The following is a 23,275-nucleotide window of genomic DNA, read 5'->3' as shown; positions in this document are numbered from 1 at the left end:
TAAAAACAAGAGGCCTATCTATATAGTTAGGTCTTATAGTTAGGTCTCAAGACAGCTTATTAAATATTGTTCAAAGTGTGTCATTGTATCTGTGAGTTCAAACTGATACACAACATCACAAACTCTGATTTGTTAAAAAAAAATGAACAGAGAAAAAAGTTTGAATAATAATTTGAGAGAAAATACAAGACTTCCATAAAAAAGGGGACAAATAAAATTGAGAGCTACTACTTACAATATAATCAACAGGTGCCTTCTCCAGAGATCCCAAGTTATACCAATCACTACTATATCTGCAATTGCACTACAGTGTCTGTTACACAAAGTGGTGTTGCAATATGAACATATTAAATTAATGGAGAAAGATCAGTATAATAAATAGATGCTTAGAATCTATCCTCAGTGACTTAAAAGGCTTAAAATTGGGCTAAGTGACCTAATGTAATAAACTCAAAGGTTTCATAATTGCACTATAAAACTACATACTTGAGAAAAATTGCCTGGCACACATGTTAACAGAAATACACGAGGCTACAGATGTCCGAACAACTGATAAAAGCACTTAATTTCTTTTCTTTTCTTTTCTTTTTTTTTTTTTGGTTTTTGGGCCACACCCAGCGTTGCTCACGGGTTACTCCTGGCTGTCTGCTCAGAAATAGCTCCTGGCAGGCACGGGGGACCCTATGGGACACCGGGATTCACCTTTGGTCCTGGATCGGCTGCTTGCAAGGCAAACACCGCTGTGCTATCTCTCCGGGCCCAAAGCACTTAATTTCTAAACAAATGTTACACACATAATTTGATATTTTCATCACTAAAATCAAACAATTTTACATGCAAAGGTTTACCCAAAAGATTTCCATTTTTCCTTTTTTTTTTTTTAACCCAAAAGATTTCATTTAGAAAAAGGCAGATGCTGAGGATATTCCAGTGATACGAAACTTGCCTTCTAGTGCCAATACTACACAATTCTTGAACACTACTAGGACTGAGTCCCGTGCACCAAAGCCAGGAATAATCCACTGAGTATGACTGAGTATGACTCCCATACCAAACTCTCTGAACACACAGAAACCGAAGAAATGAAATCTTGAAAAATGATCAAGCATGGAAAGAGGAAAATAACACCAATGGAATTTGACCTTTCCTCTTGCAGCAGGTAAATATTTCTCCAGTGAAGTAGCTAATTTTTTATCCAAAAGGTCCGAAATGTTATGAAGAAAACCAGCAGTTTTAAAGGTTGGGAGAGGATTGTAGTATAGCAGGCAGGGTACTTCCCTTGCATGTGGCCAACCCAGGTCTAATCACAACACCACAACAGTACTTGAGCCACACTGGGTGTAGCTGACCCCTTAACCTCTCTCCTACTCCCCAGAAAGAAAAAGGTTGGGAAAGGGAACATATTTTTATTATTGTTTTTAGCATAGTCTTAGTTTATTAATATATTAATAGTCTCAATATATTCCTCAAAACCTTTTTTTCCTTTTTGGGCCACACCCGGTGACACTCAGGGATTACTCCTGGCTATAGGGTCAGAAATTGCTCCTGGCTTGGGGGACCATATGAGACATCGGAGAATCGAACTGAGGTCCTTCCTAGGTTAGTGCATGCAAGGCAAACACCCTACCACTTACGTCACCGGCCCCATTACACAAAACTGTACTAAGACATTAAAATTCTCCAATTTATTTATTTAGTATTTAGTTTAGTATTTTGGGGCCACTCTTGGTGATGTAGAGGAGCTACTTCTGGTTCTGTGTTCCAGGGTCACTGCTGTGGTACTCAGGACACCTGGTGGTACTGGGGATGGAAATTGGTTTTACTGCATGCAAGCACATACTCAGGACTGCAGGGACTCTGGAGGCCCATAATTCTCCCGTGGTAAAGTGTAGGAGGGGCTGAGGAAAGCTCAGGTGTATGCCAGGGATAGAGTTGCTATTATATATACAACTTCTGCTCCAGTACTGTTAATATGGTCCTGGTGTCCCCCACCCCTCTGGGTGAGAGTGGAACTGTATCTCATGGTCCAAACAGGAGATGCTGGGACCAGTTAGCTAAGCACTGCTGAAATGGCTGGTGGGACCGAGTACTAGCTGGACCAAACAAACCAGCCCAGGGATGGGAGGTAATGATCTCCCAGAACAATAGTGCAGTGAAGAGTCTGCACACAGCTGACTCAGGTCCACTCCCTGGCACCCCATACAATCCCCCAAGTACCAAGGAAGTATCAAGAAGTGATACTTGAGAGCAAAGCCAGAAGTAAGCCCTGAGAAGCATCAGGCATAGCCCAAAAAGTAACCCCTACCTTCCCAAAATAAACAAACAAAAAACCCAGCCACTAATCAATCTCAAAATCTATGGTTGTTTTCTCACACCATCTCTATGAACATATTCTAACAGATTCCATTTTGAAATACTATATTTTAGGAGTTGTTTTAAAAATGTACAACAGGGCTGGAACGATAGTGCAGCGGAGCGGTAGGACATTTGCCTTGCATGCAGCTGACCCAGGATGGACCTGGGTTCGATCCTCAGTGTCCCATATGGTCCCCCAAGCCAGGAGCGATTTCTGAGCGCATAGCCAGGAGTAACCCCCTCAGAGTCATTGGGTGTGGCCCCAAAATAACAACAAAAAATAAATGTAGAACTAGGGGCTGGAGAGAAATACAGCAGTAGAGCATTTTGCCCTGCACGCAGCCGATCCAGGACAATGTTTTGAATCCTGGCATCCCATATATGGTTCTGAGTCTGCCAGGTGAGATTTCTGAGTGCGGAGCCAGGAGAAACCCTTGAACACCACCAGGTGTGACCCAAAAACCAAATAAAAATTTAGTACAACTTACTGACCATCATACTTTCTTCACCCACAAAGTAGAGTAAACTAACCACAAAAAGCTTATATGGAAAAAAAGAGAGAAGAAAAAAATATAAAAAAAGAGAGAGAGAAGAGAGATCTCAACAAATTAAGCACATGTTTTGCAAGCTGGAAGCCTGGGTCTGATCCTTCACAATGCACAGTCGCTCAAAACTGCCAAGAGCAATTCACTGAACACAGCACTAGGAGTAGCCCCTAGTATCACAAGGAAAAGAGTGAGGGACAGAGGGAGGAAAGAAGGGAAAAGGCAGGGAGGGAGAAAGGAGGGATATCATAAAAAAATTATTTTGAGGGGAGGAGATTTGGGCTATACTCAGCTGTGCTCAATGCTTGGCATGGCTCTGAGCTCAGGAATCATTCCTGGTGGGGTTTCAGGGACCAAGTGGGGTGCCAGGGATCAAATCTAGGTCAGCCACATTTAAGGCAAGCACCTTTTCCTCATAGTATCTCTCTGACACCCACAACACCAAATATGTTACAAATAAATGTTAATGTTATAAAGTTATCTGAAAAATAATAATGCCATAGTATTATGGAAGGTATTATTAAATGGTCCTGGGTGCTTCCCATCTCACAAAGATATTCGTCTCAAAATTCACATTCTTGCACAGACAAGATTATAGCAGCACATGAATGTAAAGTCTCCCTTCTACGATACCTGACGATGCATTTCCACGAAGAGCCATCCTGATCATCTTGCTCTTCTATGTACATTCTGACATTATGATCTTGATCCAACTGGTACCAATACATGAGGCCGTCTCTGTCTCGGCCAATTGGCTGGAGGCGCATGGTATCAGCATCCTCCTCGTTGATAATATTCTTGAACTTGAGATTGTCATCAAATTGGCACTCGCAGAGATACTGGAAAAACAGCGACAACATAGCTTCAAATACCCAACCCGTGCTTCTCCACTATAGTCAATGTGGCATGATCAACTGTAGATCTGACTCAAGAGACAGGAGTGAAAGGAAATGATGTCTTTAATATCGTGCTTTCGCTTATCTTCATACCCCCTCTTTAGTACACAGTGAGTTTAAATTAACTGATTCGAAAGATAAATTTTAAGCATTTTAATATTATAATTACAAATTCAAAATGCTGAAATTATAAATTGGCAGATTAAAACAAGAATTCATTAACTTGGGGCCGGAGCAGTGGCACAGCAATTGGGCGTTTGACTTGCACGCGGCTGACCCAGAAAGAACAGCGATTTGATCCCCAGGCATCCCATATGGTCTCCCAAAAGCCAGGAATAATTTCTAAGCACATAGCCAGGAGTAACCCCCGAGTGTCACCGGGTGCAGCCCAAAGCCAAACAAAAAACTAAAACAACAACAACAAAAAAAAAATCAAAACTTAAGTTTTATGTATATATTGGCTTTTGGGCCACACACATTAGTTAGTGCTCAGGGCTTATTTATGGCTACACTAAGGAATCACTCTGGGAAGTACTGGGGGACCCTATATAGAACCAAGTATAATATCTGGGGATCAGGTATGGTTGCATCTCTCTGGCCTTCAAATCTGTCTCTCCCTCTTTCTATATATGTATATATATGCATGCATATATTGGGGTGTGTGTGTGTGTGTGTGTGTGTGTGTGTAGATTTGAGGGACCACTGCCAGTGGCACTCAGGTCTTACTCCTGACTCTGTGCTCATGAATCACTCCTGAAAGGCTCCAGGGACCAGATGGGATGCCAGAGATCAAATCTGGGTTGAGGGGGCAGAGAGATAACATAACGGTAGGGCATTTACCTTGCAGCAGCCAATTCAGGAGGGACAGTGGTTCGAATCCCAGTATCCCATATGGTCCCCTGTGCCTGCCAGGAGCTATTTCTGAGTGCAGAGCCAGGAGTAATCCGAGAGCTGTCGGGTGTGACCCAAAAACCCAAAACCAAACAAACAAAAACCCTGGGTCGGCCATGTGCGATGGAAACATCTTCCCTTTATTGTATTGCTCAAGTTTATATATATACACACACACACATACACATACCTGTATATATGTATATATGTGTTTGCATACATGTGTATACATATACATGCATGTATTATGTATTTTAATTTTGGGTCACACCTGGCAGGGTTCAAGGCTTACTCCTTGCTCTACACTCAAAAGTTACTCCTGCCAGGGTCTGGGGAACATACAGGATGCTGGGTTGAAACTGGATCAGTCGTGTGCAAGGCCCTACCCACTGTGCTATTACTCCAGGCCTCAAGTTATATTTTTAAAGCCTCAAAATTACACCAAGTTATGTCATAATATTCAAAGATTATTTCCTAAAGCTGTTATGTGATCATTGTTCTTGAAATTGCTGTTTTTGAAGGCTGAGACATATGACGAGAATCTTATTGATAAATGCCTCTTAAGAGCTCCTGTAACAAACAGCTATTATAGTAAACAATTTTTTTTTGTTTTGTTTTTGGGCCACACCCGGCAGTGCTCAGGGGTTACTCCTGGCTGTCTGCTCAGAAATAGCTCCTGGTAGGCATGGGGGACCATATGGAACACCGGGATTCGAACCAACCACCTTAGGTCCTGGATCGGCTGCTTGCAAGGCAAACACCACTATGCTATCTCTCCGGGCCCTATAGTAAACATTTCTATAGAATTTCAACTAAACTAGAAAGTTAAATTCCTTCTCTGGACAGTCTCTGTGTCCAGAAAGATAATACATGATGTTTCTCTCATAGCCTTGTTACCTTTGCCTGTGTTAGCTGAGACAACAATGTCTTCTCTGGAAGAATCTTTTCCCCTCGATAATGCTGGTCACTTTACTAAAGATTAGGGCCAACACTCTGAAGAGGAAGTAAGGGAAAAAGGAAACTCAAGCTTGAAAATAAATCTAATTTGAAAAGATCTGCTTTTAATCAAGTATGGCTGGCAATGTGAGCTTTTACAAAGTATCCAATAGCATTCTCGCAGTCAGTCATCTAGAAAACTAATATTTGGATAGTTAATTTAGTAAATCAAATGATTAGTCAGTCACACAGTATTTTTAACAATCAGGAAGGTTGAAAGCAACAAATAAAATTAATTTTGGAAAATAACTTGTCAACTGCCCTACCCCCAATTAAAAAAAAAGAAAGATCATTAGATCTCAGTACACTTGGGCCACACCCGGCAGTGCTCAGGGGTTATATATGACTGGAGATACATAACAGGCTAAGCACAGGCTGCTGCTGGAGGAACCCCTCCTCCATCCCTGCTCTTGAAGCCCCTAAACATAAAACAACACAGGTATTTTGTCGCCAACAACAATAACATCCAGTCTTCGTCTACTAAGAACGATTACCCCCTTTCTTGACTTTTGGGTCACACGCAAAGGTGCTCAGGCTATGCTCAAGGATCGCTTCAGGTTGGTGATATGCAAGGCAAACTCCTTCCTGATGTAAGTACCATTGGGATGGCCCTGAAAAATCCTTGTTTTCCATCTCTTTTTTTTTCTTTTTGCAGTGCAGGTATTAAACCCAGTGATCACACATACAAAATAATTGCTCTACCACTGAACTTCCCTCCCAACTCAGTTCATTTACTTTTTTGTTTTGTTTTCGGGCTATACTAAAAAATGCTCAGGGGGCCATCTGGGATGCTAATGATTGAACCCAGGTTGGCCATGTATAAGTCAAGAGCTTACACTTACTATCTCTCCGGTGACTCAGCTTATTTTCTAATCTAGCCAAAAGGACCCACGTTAAAAAAAAATTAAGAGGAAATATTTGCAAGAACTAATGAACGTATTACCTTTAAGAGCGCTAGTTTGCATTCAACACTCATCTCAAGATAGCCTTTCTTCTCCATCTCCCAGGCCCAGGTGCTATTAAACTCTTGGCATATCTGTGGAGAGAGTTGACAGACAGAAGTAAATTTCTCTACATTGTCAGTTTCGTTCTACAATTTTAATGGTATCTGTTAGTAAGTAACAAAGGAGTTAAAACCAAATGTAACCTCATATAAGTCTACCCTAAAATGTATACTATTTATTTCTGATATTCATGAAGGGCCATGAAAATACTAAGAGAAATGTAAATATGATTGTGTTGCCCTCAAAGATGAACTTACTTTTAAAAACAAAACAACTTTTATTAACATTTCATGCCCCCCCCTTTTTGTTTTTTGTTTTTTTTTGGTTTTTGGGTCACACCCAGCAGCGCTCAGGGGCCACTCCTGGCTCTACGCTCAGAAATCGCTCCTGGCAGGCTAGGGGGACCATATGGGATACCGGGATTTGAACCACCATCCTTCTGCATGCAAGGCAAACACCCTACCTCCGTGCTATCTCTCCAGTCCCACATTTCATGATTTCTTTACAAAGTTATTCATAGTGGAGTTTTAGACATAGTATGTCCAGCACCAGTCCTACCATCAGTGTCAACTTCCCTCCCCCTGTAAGTCGGGTACTGGTTTGGCTCTCTGGCTCCCGTGATTTGGAGATCTGCTTCTATCATTCCTCCACATGATCCATATGCAGAGGTCCTAAGATCCCTGCTCCCAGCTCCTTCCCTTTCTCATTCTCTTACTTCCTCCTTGGTTTTGTTCCTTCTCTGTCCTTCTCCACTCTCTATTCTAGGGTCAGGTGTGATCTAAGCTCCTTCCTTTACTACATGGCACTTCTTTTTCTAGTTATTCTATGTATCACAGATAAATAAAATCGTCTTGCATTTGTCCTTCTTCTGGCTTACTTCCTTAATATGACATCATTCACTTATATCCAAGTAGTAGCAAACTGCATGATTTTAGCATCCCATGCAGAGGCATAAATTTCACTGTGTGTGTATGTGTGTGTGTGTACACACACACACATATACACAACTTTTACTTTAAAATAAATATTACACGATCACAACAATCCCACCACTAGTGTAAAATTCTCTCCACCAATGCTCCCAGATTCCCACTAATAACCAAGTCTGCTCCCTTGGCAGAAACGAAATAATATATTTTAAATTGCTTATTTACAGGTAAGTGGTAATGATGTATTTTTTTTAAAAGTACTCATGGCTCTGTGCTCACCAATCACTCCTGGCAGGGACCATATGCAAGGCACATGGGATGCAAGGCAAACACCCTACCCACTACAGGCCAGGCTTCTGTCCTTTTGGGTAAAAGCTTTTGTGCTCTGGAGTCAGAGAGATGATTCCGAGGTAAAAGCTTTTCCTTTACACACTACTGGGCCTGGATGGATCTCTGGCATCACAGTGCTAGATTCTTCTACTAATGAAAGCATGTTCCAATCACCCTTCCCTTCCTTCAAAGTTTTTGTGTTCCTGGAGTAGAGGCCCAAGAGCAGAACCACAGAATATATGGAAGCTCTATTATTAGTTTTTTTTGAGAGATCCTCAAGCCATATTCCAGAAAGGCGAGAAGTTTCCATTTCCACCATAGTGAATGAGCGCTCCTTTTCATCAGCAGTACTTCCAGTTTCGGGACTTTTTGGTAAAGTCATTAAAATGGGTAAAGAAATGTCTCACTGCTGTCTTGATTTACATTTCCCTGGTTATCTGTGATGAGGAATACATAATCTTGTCTTTTCCTCTGTTTGTTTTGGGAGATATGCTTAGGCTCACTCCTACCACCCACTTAGAGATCACTCCTGGCTGGCTTGGGGGCCCACACAAAGAAAACATGTATTTTCTCTTTGTATTACAGGTTGAGCCTAATGAACACTTTTTTTTTTTCCCACATGTCTGCGGGGCCATCTCTGATGGAGTGTCTGATCACCTCTCCTTTCTCTGATGTGTTCTTTGTTATTACTGCACCTGTCAGCTGAGAGAGCTTTATATAGATTGTGTATATTAGCCCTTTGTCAAATGTTTATCACATTTGTGTGGTGTAAATATTTTCTCAATAAATAGGGTATATTTTCATTGTGAGGCATTAAAGTTTCCTTTTTAATATTTTTTTGGGGGGGTCACACTTGGCAGCGCTCAGGGGACCATATGGGATGCCAGGATTTGAACCACCATCCTTCTCCATGAAAGGCAAACACTACCTCCATGCTATCTCTCCAGCCCTTAAAATTTTTTTCTTGGTTTTTGGGTGACACCGGAAGTACTCAGGGGTTACTCCTAGCTCTGAGCTCAGAAATCACTCCTGGTAGGCTTGGGGAACCATATGGGATGCCGAGATTCGAACCACCATTCTTCTTCATGCAAGGCAAACACCCTACCCTCCATGCTAGCTCTCCAGCTCCCCATTTTAAGTTTTGATTGTTAAAGTATAGGTGTCATGACTTGATTGTTGACTCTGGCTTATTCAGTCCTGTGTTTTCTCAAGACCACCAATGTACCTGAGACCTCCTGGCCCCTCCCTGTTCCCTGTCCTTTCAGATTTGTGTTTCTTCTCTACTCAAATTTTCTTCTCCTCTGGAACTTAATAGTGTTCTCGAAAACTTCCATTGCATTTTTTCATTCAGTTATTCTAAATACCACATATAAGTACTATCATTCTGTATTTATTCTTCTTCTTTGGCTTACTTCATTTAACATAATATCTTCCAGTTCCAGCCATGTTGCAACAAATTGCATAATGATAGAAGTTATGTAGTATTCCATTGTGTATGTATATATACAGATACATACACCACTCAAACTATATATCTTCTTTTGGTTTCTTGGCAATAGGCTCATATCACTCATATCAGAAGACTCCTCTGAATTTTCCTCAAAATACTTATTTATCTAGTCCACCTCCTTAACTATGAACCTCCAATTTTGGACTACACCTAACTGTTTGCTCAAGACTTACTCCTGGCGGGCCCGGAGAGATAGCACAGTGGCGTTTGCCTTGCAAGCAGCCAATCCAGGACCAAAGGTGGTTGGTTCGAATCCCGGTGTCCCATATGGTCCCCCGTGCCTGCCAGGAGCTATTTCTGAGCAGACAGCCAGGAGTAACCCCTGAGCACCGCCGGGTGTGGCCCAAAAACAAAACAAAAAAAAAAAAACACAAACAAGACTTACTCCTGGCCCTGCACTCAGGGATGACTCCTGGCAGGTTCAGGGGGATCATGTGGGATGGCAGGGAATTAATCCAGATTGGCCATGTTTCCAAGAAAAATCTTCCTAGCCCTTCTTCAATGTATTTTATTTTAGATTTTATAGAGCCAGGTTTTGGGAGATAAGTACCCAATGTGCCGTTAAGAAACTGAGGGTCTTCGACCAAGGTCCAGATGGAAACACAATCTGAAAGGCTCTGGGATGGTTCTGCAATTAGATACCTAATTTCCATGTGTGAGACTGAAAATGAGATTCCTGCGTCAGAGCGATCCCTGGCCTCCCAGATGGTACCCCAAGCCCGCCAGGAGTAATTTCTGAGTGTAGAGTGAGCAGTAAGCCGTAAGCACCACTATGTGTGGCCCTACAACAAAAACAAAAACAACAAGAAAAGATTCCTGCCACTCTAATGAATTACTATGATCTGGGACTATGGGTGAACTAAATAGCCCTAACATATAGCCAGGGCTGGGCACTATCTAGAGGTGTGAGGTCTCCAGAAAGCAACTGGACCACGAGGAGCAAGAAGAGGTAGGAGGGGCATGAGCATGAACTCAGGACCTGGTGCACTGTGAGGAGTGCCAGCCTGGCAGGAGAGCACCACCCAAAGAAAGAGTGGTAAGACTATATATATATATATATATATATATACAGTCCCAAGGGAGGGAAGGAGCCAGCCAAAATCAACAACAACAACCCAAAATCTGCCATGCAAAAGTGTGGGGAACTTAAGACAAAACACACACTTAGCCAAGGAGATCACTAAGTAAATATGCGAAGTCAGCTAAGTGTCATAAGGAAAAAAGCCAAAAGAAGAGTGATTCCAGAAAGATTGAGTGTAGAAATGCAAAGGGAAAACGGATTCTCATTGTAAGACCAGTGCAAAAGCCCTTGCACTGTAATGAACATGCTATTCAGGACTGGAATTGTGCTGAGCAAGATTTCAAAGAACTGAGGGATAAGTAGAAGAAAAATGGAGAAAATCCAGAAGAACAAATAAAGATAATCACTTTAATAGGGTTGAGTGTAAAGCATAGCTAGTGATGTCACTGACAGACAGTGCAGCAAGAAGCAGTAGTAGGCCACACTAAGATTTGTTTGTGAAACAAACAGTATCTGTTTTCTCAAGAGCTGGCTTGCAAAGTCCTTAGCTGCCTTTAGAAAAGATTTAAGGGGAAATGAGTCAGTTTAACAGTCATGTCACCGAGGTTGGGACTGGGCCTTTCCTCTGTTGAGCCTTCAGGGGAGGCCACATGCAGGGCTGAGAGGGTGGTAACTGCTTTAAAAAAAAAAAAAACAAAACACAAAACTTAAGCCAAAGATCTCTTATGAGGCCATGACCTGGTTTCTAACACAAAAATTGGGATGTAACAGACAACCAGTTTCTGTCCTTTAAGTTGCTAGGTTTTAAGGTATTGTGACAGGAAAGCTAATGTTAATACAAAAGAGGATAGATAATAGCAGAGGGAATAAATTAAGGGAGTAAATGTTTACAGAGCTATTTTTGTTGTCTTCATTTTGGGGCCACACCTGGTGGTGCTCAGGGCTTAGTCCTGGCTCTACTCTCAGAAATTATTCCTGGTGGTGTTCAACGAACCATAGAGGATGCAGTGTTGAACCTGTGTCAGCCACATACATGGCAAGCACCCTACATTCCTGGTACACAATTTGGCGTGTGGGTGGGATACACCCAGTGGTGCTCAAGGATCACTCCTAGCTCTGCACTCAGAAATCACTCCTTGCAGGCTCAGGGGGACTTAGCATATGGGATGTGGAAGATCAAACGTGGGTCAGCTCTGTGCAAGGCAAATGCCCTACCCATTGTGCTATTGCTACTCAACCATTTTTTTTCTTGACCTGCTGGAAACATCTATTAATTGAGTTCACTGGGTGCGCTAAACAAATTACAACAGCAACTTTAAAAACAAGTAATCACAGATCATCAGATATCATAATAAAAATATCTGAAGTATTTCAAGATTACCAAAACATGACATACACAAAATGAGCACAAGCTATTGAAAAAAAATACAACAACAACAACATCTGAATCCAATAGATTTGATGTTTGAAGATTTGCCTCAAGCATTCAATTTGTGCAAACACAGTGTAAGTGACGTGCAATAAAAATAAAGTGAAGCACAAGAAGACTGGGCATGGCAACCATGGACATGGGTTATTCATTAGAAGAAGTACATCTATAAATCAATTTTAATAGTAGCACTATTAAAACAGCCAAAAGAACAGTTACAGACCAAATACCACCAGCTCTGAGTGGATACATAAAGTGTGGTGTTAGGACCAAGAAATGATGTACTGCAACGATATGGATAAAGTTTGGAAGTAGCATTGTGATCTAAGAAGCCATACATTGTCTGATTTTATCGGTGTATTTTACTTGCTGTGCCAGTAATCAAACTGAGCATAAGGCGTGCATTCTACCACTGAGCTACATTCCTGGCCCCAATATCATATTAGGTACACAAAAGCTCCAGAATAGGTAAACAGGTAGAATCCAAAAGTAGAATAGTGAATGCTAAGAATTCAAGGAAGGAACAGTAATTACTAATGGGTATGCTGGCTTAAAGAATCATTATACAACTATGAACATGTGAAAAACTAACAAACAGAAACCAATGAACTTAACATAAATAGAATTCAAGTAAAATGTTGTGTGAATTGGGGCCAAATGATAGTACAGCAAGTAGGGCATTTAACTTGCACAAAGCTGAACTGTGTTCAATGCCGGCATTCCATACATATCCTTAAACTTTTCCAGGAATGATCCCTGAGCACAGATCCAAGAGCAAAACCAGAGCACCACTGGATGCGGTCCAAAAACAGTTATGAGTAAAATCACAAACTGAATGAGGTTATAAAATATATCACCTATTTCTTACATTTTAAAAACAAACATAAAATAGGAAAGCAAGATGATCCCTAATCCTAGAAATTTAGTAACCACAGAGCTGGGATTAGTATACAAGATATTTCTATCCTAGTTTTCAGAATGTTTAATGAAGAAAAACACTTTTCTGTTCAAAATTTTGTGCGTCTATAGTCTTATTACTGTTGTTAAAATCAGGGTCTCAAAACCTAGCAAGGTGTGCTCAAATTGCTGAGCGGGGACCTTACATGTGTGAGCTCTGAATTGGATCTCTAGCACAGGGGGAAAAAGTTCTGGAATTCTAGCCTTTAAGTTCTTAAATATTGACTGTTAACCATTAATAGATTTGGTTAAAGGCAAACCAGAAATTTCACTGGAATATTTTGTTTGGGATACACACCTGGCAGTCCTCAGGGCTTACTCCTGGTTCTGCACTCAGGGATCAGTCCTGATGGGGTCAAAGGACCATATATACTACCGGGGATCAGTCAGATGCAAGGCAAGCATCATATCTGCTGTACTCTCTAGCCCCTGCGATGAAATTTTATAAGAACTTCGAATAGTAAAAATTGTGATCTGGGGCTGGTGAGGTGGCGCTAGAGGTAAGGTGTCTGCTTTGCAAGCACTAGCCAAGGAAAGGACCACGGTTAGATCCCCCAGCATCCCATATGGTGCACCCAAGCCAGGGGCAATTTCTGAGCGCGTAGCCAGGAATAACCCCTGAGCATCAAACGGGTGTGGCCCGAAAAAAAAAATTGTGATCTGTGAAAGTGTAATTCAGATAACACATTTCAGAGATTTAAATATTAAATCAAGCTGCTAAATTTATTCTTTTAATTAGTAGGTTGGGCACACCCTGTGATGGTCAATGGGGCCAGATGGTGAGCTCAAGAGCCAAGAAGGCAGCACTACTCAGAGACTGTGCTACAGTCCATGACACTAGGACCATCCCACTTGGTTGGGGACCAGCAATGCCTTATGCCAAAAGGCATAAGGGGTAACTGGCAGTATTAGAGGGGAGATGGGGACATACACCTGTAGCTGTTGAGTACTAAGTCATGGTTGGACAGGCCCTGTGCGCTCTCTTTCTCTCTCCAGTCTTAAGCTTTGAACCTGCCCCATAGCAGCAACTTTTTGAAATGCGGGGCCAATTTTGCAGTGTTTTAAACTTGTACAAAAATACGGAAAGATATTTCATAGTGGAGGTTTGAAAAGATTCCTACCATTGAGAATTTAGGCTCTGTATTTCCTCTCCTTACATCTCAGCAGAACTATGGATGCTTCAACCAACAGAGTATGGTGAAAGTGATCCTTCAAATTCCTGACCCCTGGGGCTGAGAGATAGTACAGTGGGTAAGGAAGGTGCTTGTTTTGCACCCGGGTTTGATCCCCGGTAACCCATATGGCCCCACAAACACTGCCAGGACTGATTCCTGAATGTAGAGCCAGTAGTAATCCTTGAGTATCGTTGGGCATGATCCCAGACTTAAAAAACTCCAGGAACTAAGAGTTTGAGAATAGCAATAAACAAACAAACAAACAAAAAACCCCAACAAATTCCTGACCCAAAAAATCCATGAGCTGATTAAAGTGTTTTAATAGCCCCTTTCTTTGAAGTAGTATACAATACAGCCAAAATTTGTGGAACAACATGTGAGTCTTTTTTGTTTGGTTTGGTTGTAAAACCAACACTCCAGCCCTACACGTGATTATTATAACAAAAATAAGCATCTTTGTTTTCTGATGCTTCCTTTTTCCAGTACTCTATATAATCATCTAGCACCTCCCGCCCCCAATAAAAAGCAGCTATGAGGGGCCAGAGTAATAGTATAGCTAGTAGGTTGCTTGCCTTGCATGTAATTGACAATTTCTATTCCTAGCACCCAATATGGTCCCTCAAACTTCTCCCAAGAGTGATTTCTGAGCAATCAGGTACTCAGATACCAGTACTTCCTGGTACTCAGGAAGTCCTGAGTACCACCAGGTATGGCACAAAAACAAACAAAAATAATTTTTAAATTGTTTTAAAATAAAAAGGTACAAAAATGTTTTTTTTTTGTTTTGGTTTTGGGCCACACCTGGCGATGCTCAGGGTTACTCCTGGCTGTCTGCTCAGATATAGCTCCTGGCAGGCACGGGGGACCATACGGGACACCGGGATTCGAACCAACCACCTTTGGTCCTGGATCGACTGCTTGCAAGGCAAACGCCGCTGTGCTCTCTCTCCGGGCCCACAAAAATGTTCTTAATAACTTGTTTTAAAAATCAGAAGTTTTTGTGCTCGCTTCGGCAGCACATATACTAAAATTGGAACTATACAGAGAAGATTAGCATGGCCTCTGTGCAAGGATGACACGCAAATTCGTGAAGCGTTCCATATTTAAAAAAAAATCAGAAGTTTTTCAAATACCTAAGAATATAATGCAACATTCTAGTATGTTACAGAATCCAGAATCCTTTCAAAGGACACCATGGAGATTGAATATACAGTCTTGCTTTATACTAAGGTTTGTTCGAAAGCAACTGTTGCACGAGTACGCAGTCTTGTGACCTAAAGGTGTTTGGACATTTCATCTTTCAAGAGAATTCTGGTTCTATGATCTCTGAGAACATTAACAGTTTTGTTAGACCTTGCCTATATCTTACATGAGTTGACCAGGTTAATTTTAAGCCGTAAGTGAAATAAAATACACAAAGCCCTGACCACAGTTTTAGACATTAAAGAAACACATGTCTCCTACCTTTAAGAGCAGACTTTTGTTTTGCTAAGACATTACCAGAGCGAGGGAGATAGTACAGCAGGTAGGGTGCTTGCCTTGCATGTAGCCAACCTGGATTAGATCCCTGACACCTGACCAGCCAGGAGTGATTCCATAGTGCAGAGCCAGGAATAACCCTGAGCAACTCCAGGAGTGATTCAAAAACAAAAACAAAATTCCAAAACAAAACCCACTATTACTTAGAAGCCAAAAAACAGATTCCCACATTAATGATGGTCATATGAATTTTTGAGCCTACAACTTCCAGCAGATTATTTTGAAAGTCAAGCACGATACTAAAGTTACCAGTTTATGCTAGAGTAATACTTAACAAATAGGAAATAATTTACAAACATTTACCTTGATCAAATATTTTTCCCATCTGTCTGCTGTAACAGATTTGCCAATCTTCCTCATCAACTTCAAATGGAGCTCTACCAATTCTTTTGGTACTTAAAAGGAAGAGAAAGTACTGTTAGCAAGCAAGTGAAAACATCGGTAAACATATAATGTTCTATTTTATAAGGATGGGCTGGGGAGATAGTTCAAAGGCGTAGTAAGGTTAAGTCCCAAGTTCAAGCCCTGGTGCTAAGCTGCACTGAACAGTGCCCAATCATAGCCTGAGTTCCAAACACAGGCTCACATTGTGGGCCCAGTCCAGCTGGAAATGGATCCCAACCACAGCTGGAAACATTCTGTACCCCAACCCCTCATACACATACAAAAAGATTTTTTCCATCCTGAGCAATTTTTCAAAACGATTAAGATTAGTGATAGATATACAATTTAGTATCAGCGCACATTATCTCCAATGTGTGAGAGGCCTTGGGTTCAATCCTCAGCACCACAAAGGCAGACAAAAGATACACAAAATAGACTGTCAATACAGGCAGCAACAGCTATAGTGCACATGCCCTCTGCATTACTCAAGCCAGTATATTATTTTCTGTCCACTTTGATCATTATTATCTTTCAATGGCATGTTAACATTAACTCTAAAGAGTCTGTGATCACTTTTCCAATGATTCCAGCAACATTGCTGTCCTTGGAATCCCTAAAGTATTCACCAATGATCAGTTGTCCCACAGAGCCCCTTCCTATAGGACATAAAATCACATGGGTGGGAAGGGGAGATTGTGGAGAGATAGTGACAGCGGGAAGGATGCTTGCCTTGCATATGTGGGTGACCTGGGTTCCATCCCCAGTATCCACATGGTGCCTAGAGCACCATAAGGAGTAATTCCTGAGTGCAGAGCTAGGAGCAGGAGTAACCTCCAAGAACTACCAGGTGTGGTCCCAAAACAATAAAAAAGGCAAATCAGAGGCCAGAGAGATAGCATGGAGGTAAGGTGTTTGCCTTGCATGCAGAAGGACAGTTGTTCAAATCCCGGCATCCCATATGGTCCCCGAGACTGCCAGGACCAATTTCTGAGCCTAGAGCCAGGAGTAACCCTTGAGCACTGCCAGGTGTGATCTGAACACCCCCCACAAAAAGGGCAAACTAAACACTGTGCAGCCAGGGTGATAGTACAACAGATAGGGCTCTTAAACACAGCCAACCCGGGTTCGATCCCTGGCATCCCATAAGGTCCTCTGATTACTACCAGGAGTGATTTCTGAGTGCAGAGCCAGGAAAAACCCCTGAACACCACTGGGTATGGCCCAAATCCATCTTATCAAAAATTGAGAAGGCCAAGATGTGGCTCAAGTGCCTTGCATAAGGCAAGGCTTTGTGACTGAATCTTGGCACTGGATGGTTGATGTGGCCCCATAACAAAAGAAAAAATGGTAAAAGTGTCGTTTTCTGAAGGCCACACTTGGCAGTGCTCAATGGTTATTTCTGGCTCTACACTCAGGAATCATTCTTGGTGGTGCTCACAAAACATATGGGATGCTGGATCAAACCCAGATTGGCTGTGTGGAAGGAAGGCAAGTGCCTTCTCCACTGTACTATATCTCCAGCCCCTGTACTGTATTGCTTTTTTGAAAGTAAATAGAGCTTTAAAAAATTTATTTAGCCAGAGTGATAACTCAGAGGGTAGGATGTTTGCCTTGCATGGTGCTAACCTGAAACAGACCCAGGTTTGATCCCAGGCATCCCATATGGTCACCCAGGCCTGCCAGGAGCGACTTCTGAGAGCAGAGCCAGGAGTGGTCGCTGGGCGCAGCCAGAGTGGTCCCTGGGCGCCGCTGGGTGTGGCCCAATGAAAAAAGAATTGGGGGGGTGGGCGTAGAGTGATGGTGCAAGTGGTACAGCATCTGCCTTGCACGCACTAGTCTAGGAGAGACTGCGGTTCGATCCCCTGGTGTCCCATATGGTCCCCCATGCCAGGAGCAATTACTGAGTGCATGGCCAGGAGTAACCCTTGAGCGTCACCGGGTATGACTCAAAAACAAAAACAAAACATTTTTTTCTTTTAAATTTAGCCAGAATGGTAACACAGCTGGTAGGGTATTTATTTGCCTTGCACACTGCTGTTCAATCCCTTGCATATGGTTCCAACCTGCCAGGAGTAATTTCTGAGCGCAGAACCAGGTATAGCCTCTGAGCACTGCCGGGTGTGGTCCAAAAACAAACAAAAATTTATTTAGAGAAATACCCAGGGTGGGCAGAGAGGGTTGGTGAGTAGGGAGAGAGGAGAGATAAATGTGTTCTCCACAGAGGAAAAGGCTGAGACTACACATCTCAGACAGATACACGAGCCAATTTCCAAGACAGAGAACAAACACTCCAAAGTAAAAGAAAGCTCCTGTCTCAGATGATGATGCAGGAAGATAGATCTCCACATGCCTTTTTAAAGATGGTTTTACAGGGCCCGGAGAAATAGCACAGCGGTGTTTGCCTTGTAAGCAGCCGATCCAGGACCTAAGGTGGTTGGTTCGAATCCAGGTGTCCCATAGGGTCCCCCGTGCCTGCCAGGAGCTATTTCTGAGCAGACAGCCAGGAGTAACCCCTGAGCACTGCCGGGTGTGGCCCAAAAAAAAAAAAAAAAAGGATGGTTTTACAGTAGACCTTTGCCACAAATTACAAAAATTGCTCAAAGGCTTCTATCCTCAGCTACATCTAGTCCCAACCAAGCTCCACCCAGAGCAACTCCTAGGCACAGGGCTAGGAAGAACTTTACAACACCTCACCCCCGAAAACAATATCCAGGAGGGCAAAAAATCAATTGTATGTCATTAATGTTTTCTATTTAGCTTTTGCTAAACAGATAGAACCCAAGTCTCATGCATGCACAGTATACACTTTGCTCTGGCCCATCCTGGCTGCCATAAATGCCTTTATCCCATTTCATAAATATTGCCACAGGTGACTTAAGTACATAGGAAAAGCTGAGGGCTGGAGCGATAATGCCCCCAGTGGAATTGCAGCAAGGTGCAGGCAGACACAAGGACCAGGTGAGTTCAGGGAGCTGGCAGCCAGGGGTGCACATACCTACACCTTATGTGCAGCCTTGGCAAACGCCACCACTAGGCAGGGGTGATGGCCCAGTCATAAATCAAAAAAGGAGGAAGGGCATGAGAATTAAAATAAAAAAAAAAACATTTCAAAGATGTTTTATTAACTCATTTTGGGGCTGAGGCTCAGTGGTAGACTTGTACCAGTAAAACAAAAGTCCTTTGTGGGGCTGAAGCAGTGGCGAAAAAGGTAGGGTATCTGCCTTGCATGCGCTAATCTAGGACAGACTGCGGTTCAATCCCCCGGCATCCCATATGGTCCTCCTAGCCAGGAGTAACCCCTGAGCGTCACTGGGTGTGGCCCTAAAAAGCAAAATAAATAAATAAATAAATAAATAAATAAATAAATAAATAAATAAATAAATAAATAAATGACAAAAAGACAAAAATAGTCCTTTGCATGGTTTGATCCCCTGCACCATAAAAAGCACCACAGAATCAATTTAAAATTTTTGTTATTCAAAATACCAGTATTTAAGATTTCAGATGGGCCCGGAGAGATAGCACAGCGTTTGCCTTGCAAGCAGCCGATCCAGGACCAAAGGTGGTTGGTTCAAATCCCGGTGTCCCATGTGGTCCCCCGTGCCTGCCAGGAGCTATTTCTGAGCAGACAGCCAGGAGTAACCCCTGAGCATTGCCAGGTGTGGCCCAAAAACCAAAAAAAAAAAAAAAAAAAAAAAAAAAGATTTCAGATACTTTTTACAATTTTTTATTCCAAATGTATTTTACACTTGAAGTACACCTCAAATTCACACCAATCAATTCCAGTGCCTGAGCCAGATATGGCTAATTCTGACTTGAGGCATGCAGTATGAGCACATCTACATTCCATAATCTACAATTTATCACATGTATTTTTTGCAGTGCCCAGGGCCTCACAAATGCAAGACACAAATACAGCTACACTGCCAGTCCACTCACATTTATCTGTATATATAAGCAAGCACTTATAATTTATACAAATATAGTTTCAACTGTAAATCATAATGATTGATATATGTATATATGTAGCAAAATAAACACAATAAATCTACTTGACACTAACTTACTGTAGTTGTGCTACGAAATACAGCAGTGGCAATCTGAAATACTAGTAGCCCTTGACAGCTGATGAGAAAGACAATTTCATTAGAAAAAATTAATCAACATTACAAATTGAATGTCAAATTCCAGAAATTTGTATCCTATATTCAACAAACCATTCTTTAATAAAACCATTCAAACCTGCGCTTTCCAATACAACTACCAGTACCCACAATATACAATTTAAAATCTGAGGAGAGGCCAACGAGATAATATAATGTTTAGATATTATAGACGGTGTTTGACATGTGCATGGTCAACCTGGGTTTGATCGTTGGCAAGTAATGTGCCAACAGGGGCCAGGGCTTTGGTTATACTGGTGATGTGGGAAAGTTTTATTGTTAGAACTTATCCAAAGCACAGATGCAACCACCTTGAAGCATGAAATCTAAGCTGCAGCTTCTGAATTTTGTAATGTTCCTGTTAAGGTTACAGGTGGGGGACAGGAGCTGGAGAATTCTGGGAATTCTATAAAAGGAACTGGTGGTAGGATTGGTGTGGAAATAGTAGATGTCTAAACTCAACTACCAATAACTTTGTATATGGTTCCTTGATTAAATAAACATTAAACAAAAAAGAATTCTGTGCTGGAGGTTGGGGAGACAGTAGAGGAGTGAGGGCGATGATTTGCATGTGACCAATTCTGCCGAGAACCCTATATGCAGACCCTAGTATTGTCAATGGTGTCACAAACTCGGTACAACTTATTTGCTGTCTTTTTCCTTCTTTTTGAGGGGAGAGATGGATAAGAAAAATGAGCCTATGGGGCATCCTAGGGAGAAGGAAATAAGCCCGTAGGACCAGTAGAGGTCAGCAGGGTGTTTGCCTGGCATGTGACTGCCTCAGATTTGATCCTCAGTCTGCCCCAACCCCAAGCACAGCCAGGAATGATTCCTGAGTGCACAGCCAGGAGCACTGTGGGGTGTAGTCCAAATCATCTTCCCCACAAAGTTAAAAACAATGCCTACACAGTGACTCCCAAGAGACAGACCTCTACAAAGCACAGAGCTTCTCTCCCATCATGCACTGCTCGTGGTGATCAAAACTGGACAGTGCTCAGGAAAGAACCTTCACGGCCCAGTAAGATGACTTGAGATATGAGACCAACCTGGCATCTTTGTTCGAGAAAACTCTGCAGAGCTATGAACCTGAGTAGTTTTATTTTATGGAATTTAGATTCCTTTATTCCTTTATTCCTCGTGAACGAATGTCAGTTCACAGTCCTTTCAATCAACACACATTTGACAGGGAGACGACCAACTGAGTAACAGTGAAATCAATAGTGTCCTGAAATCTTAGCAAAAGCAAATTAAAATGGGCTCATTAGAATCGCCAGTTATTACGACAGATTAGAAAATTTTATGAAAGAGCCTTATAAACCAAACCATAAAGCAATACATAACCAAAGTTACCGTTATTCACCACCAGATGGTGGTCATGACCCACTTAAAGGAAAATGCTGATCATTTATTTGGGCTCAGCCAGGTGACAGTTCAAAGTTGCTAATACGCTGATATCATAGTGTCTAGAGTGTTTGCCCTGCACGTGGACAACCCAGGGTTAATCCCTGGCATTCCATAAGTCAAAGCCAGGAGTAGAGAATGAGTAAGTTATAGTACCCTAAAAAATGTGATCTTCAAATATGATTAAGAAACAAACATCAACAAAGAACAAGGTAAAAAAAAAAAACTGGTTTGCCTAAAGAATCACTCTTGAAGACAGAGATAATATAGGGATTCAGTTCAGGCCCTCATCTTGAATGCAGCTGACCCCAATAGGATCTCCGGAGCCACAAAGGGTCCTCTGAGCACAGTGAGGGGCAATCCCTGAGCACTGTCAGATGTGTCCCAAACTCCATCTCCTATCCAGAGTGCCCACCCCTCCCCTATTCCATCCCACCCAACTCCACGTGTCTGCTGCATGGTTTCTAAGATGATGAGAAAGTTCAAGCCAGGTGCCCATATTGGTGATTTGCTCTGTCCCAAAATACTGGTTTCCCCTGCCCTTTCCCATTCTCAATTCTCCCTCAGTAGCCACGCTTCTTGGTACCACTTATTGAAGTTGCACTCAAGTTTCTGTCTCAGGTCTGCTTCTTGGAAAAACCAACGTTAAGTCAACCTCTTTATTCTGAATGAAAAGTACACACAGTCTAAGAAAAATGTAAACATAAAAATACCTGCAAATAATGTTACAAGAGTTTACAGGAAAGCCAAAAGGAACAGAAATACCTCAGGGCACTTGCCTGCATGTGACTGTGACAAGGCTTGATCTCCAGCACCCCATCCCATATGATCCCAATCATCGCAAGAAGTAATTCTGAGTGTAGAGCCAGGAATAAGACCTGAGCATCACAAAGGCCCCCAAACCAGCAAACCAAGCCCCAAAAAACCACCTATTCCTTCAGATTCAGAGAAAACTGATTTCTGAAAAATTTGATAGCATTTTGATTAAATTGTTTACTTACATTGAAATGTTCATGCCATATTGCTGGACAAGATACATCAATGTTTCAAAACTTAGTTCTTAAGTGCATGAAATTTAGTCTAATTGAAACAGGACAACTGTTGGGATAAAGGTCTAGACCCTGAAGAAAAGCAAAACTACAAAATGTGAAATTTAGGTACCAGAACTAGAGCTCAATGGGCCAAGTGCAGGCTTCATATACCAGAGCTCTGGGTTCAATCCCTGGCACTACAGAATTATTTCCCTGAGCAGAGCCATAGAGACAGTTTGCAAAGAGCAGGGAGCAGCCCCAAGGCATTGCTGGAGGACCACCATTCACAGAAAAGGAGTGGGATGTACCTGGATTTTCATCTGCCCATTTCTTAACTGCAGCTGACCTCAAAGTGTGACCAACCAGGCAAGAAGAGTTTGGAAACTGTCAGCTTTCCTTTAAAAGCTTGGGCTAGCAGGCTGCGTGTGGTCAAAGGACCCAGTCACAACCTCATACTCAGCCACCCCATAGAGGAAGTTCTTTCCACACTATCCATTTTCTCACATAGATCATCCCCCCACCAATAATCTTTTTTGCAGGCCACGCAATCTGTTCTCTCCCTCAAAGCTGGTTCTAATTTTTTAAATTTCATTTCTTTTATCCCTAAGTTTTCTCATCTAGACCTTTGCCTCAACTCAAATACTCCAGTAGCTGGTCATAAGATATCAGAGTAGCTTCACACAGATGAGGTTACTTATTCTCTCACAAGCAATCCAGAA

The 23,275-nt window shown here is 42.1% G+C and overlaps 1 protein-coding gene and 1 non-coding gene across 2 annotated transcripts in view; one reads left to right on the top strand and one right to left on the bottom strand.

The window, feature by feature from the left end:
- Positions 1-23,275, bottom strand: part of RSF1 (remodeling and spacing factor 1) — a 109,480-nt gene that overhangs the window by 57,397 nt on the left and 28,808 nt on the right. Inside the window, exons 2-4 of the mRNA XM_049776230.1 lie at positions 15,881-15,972; positions 6,627-6,719; positions 3,534-3,739 (exon numbers count right to left, since the gene is read on the bottom strand). Of these exons, the coding sequence (XP_049632187.1) occupies positions 3,534-3,739; positions 6,627-6,719; positions 15,881-15,972 (391 nt within the window). The remainder of the gene's footprint in view (positions 1-3,533; positions 3,740-6,626; positions 6,720-15,880; positions 15,973-23,275) is intronic.
- LOC126015123 (U6 spliceosomal RNA) lies at positions 15,039-15,145 on the top strand. The gene has a single exon (XR_007498018.1). It is a non-coding gene; the product is annotated as a U6 spliceosomal RNA (small nuclear RNA).

The sequence above is a fragment of the Suncus etruscus genome, chromosome 7 (genome assembly GCF_024139225.1).
Source record: "Suncus etruscus isolate mSunEtr1 chromosome 7, mSunEtr1.pri.cur, whole genome shotgun sequence".
Taxonomy (NCBI): Eukaryota; Metazoa; Chordata; class Mammalia; order Eulipotyphla; family Soricidae; genus Suncus; species Suncus etruscus.
Note: the sequence above shows the minus strand (reverse complement) of the source record. Positions and strands in the feature narration are given on the sequence as shown.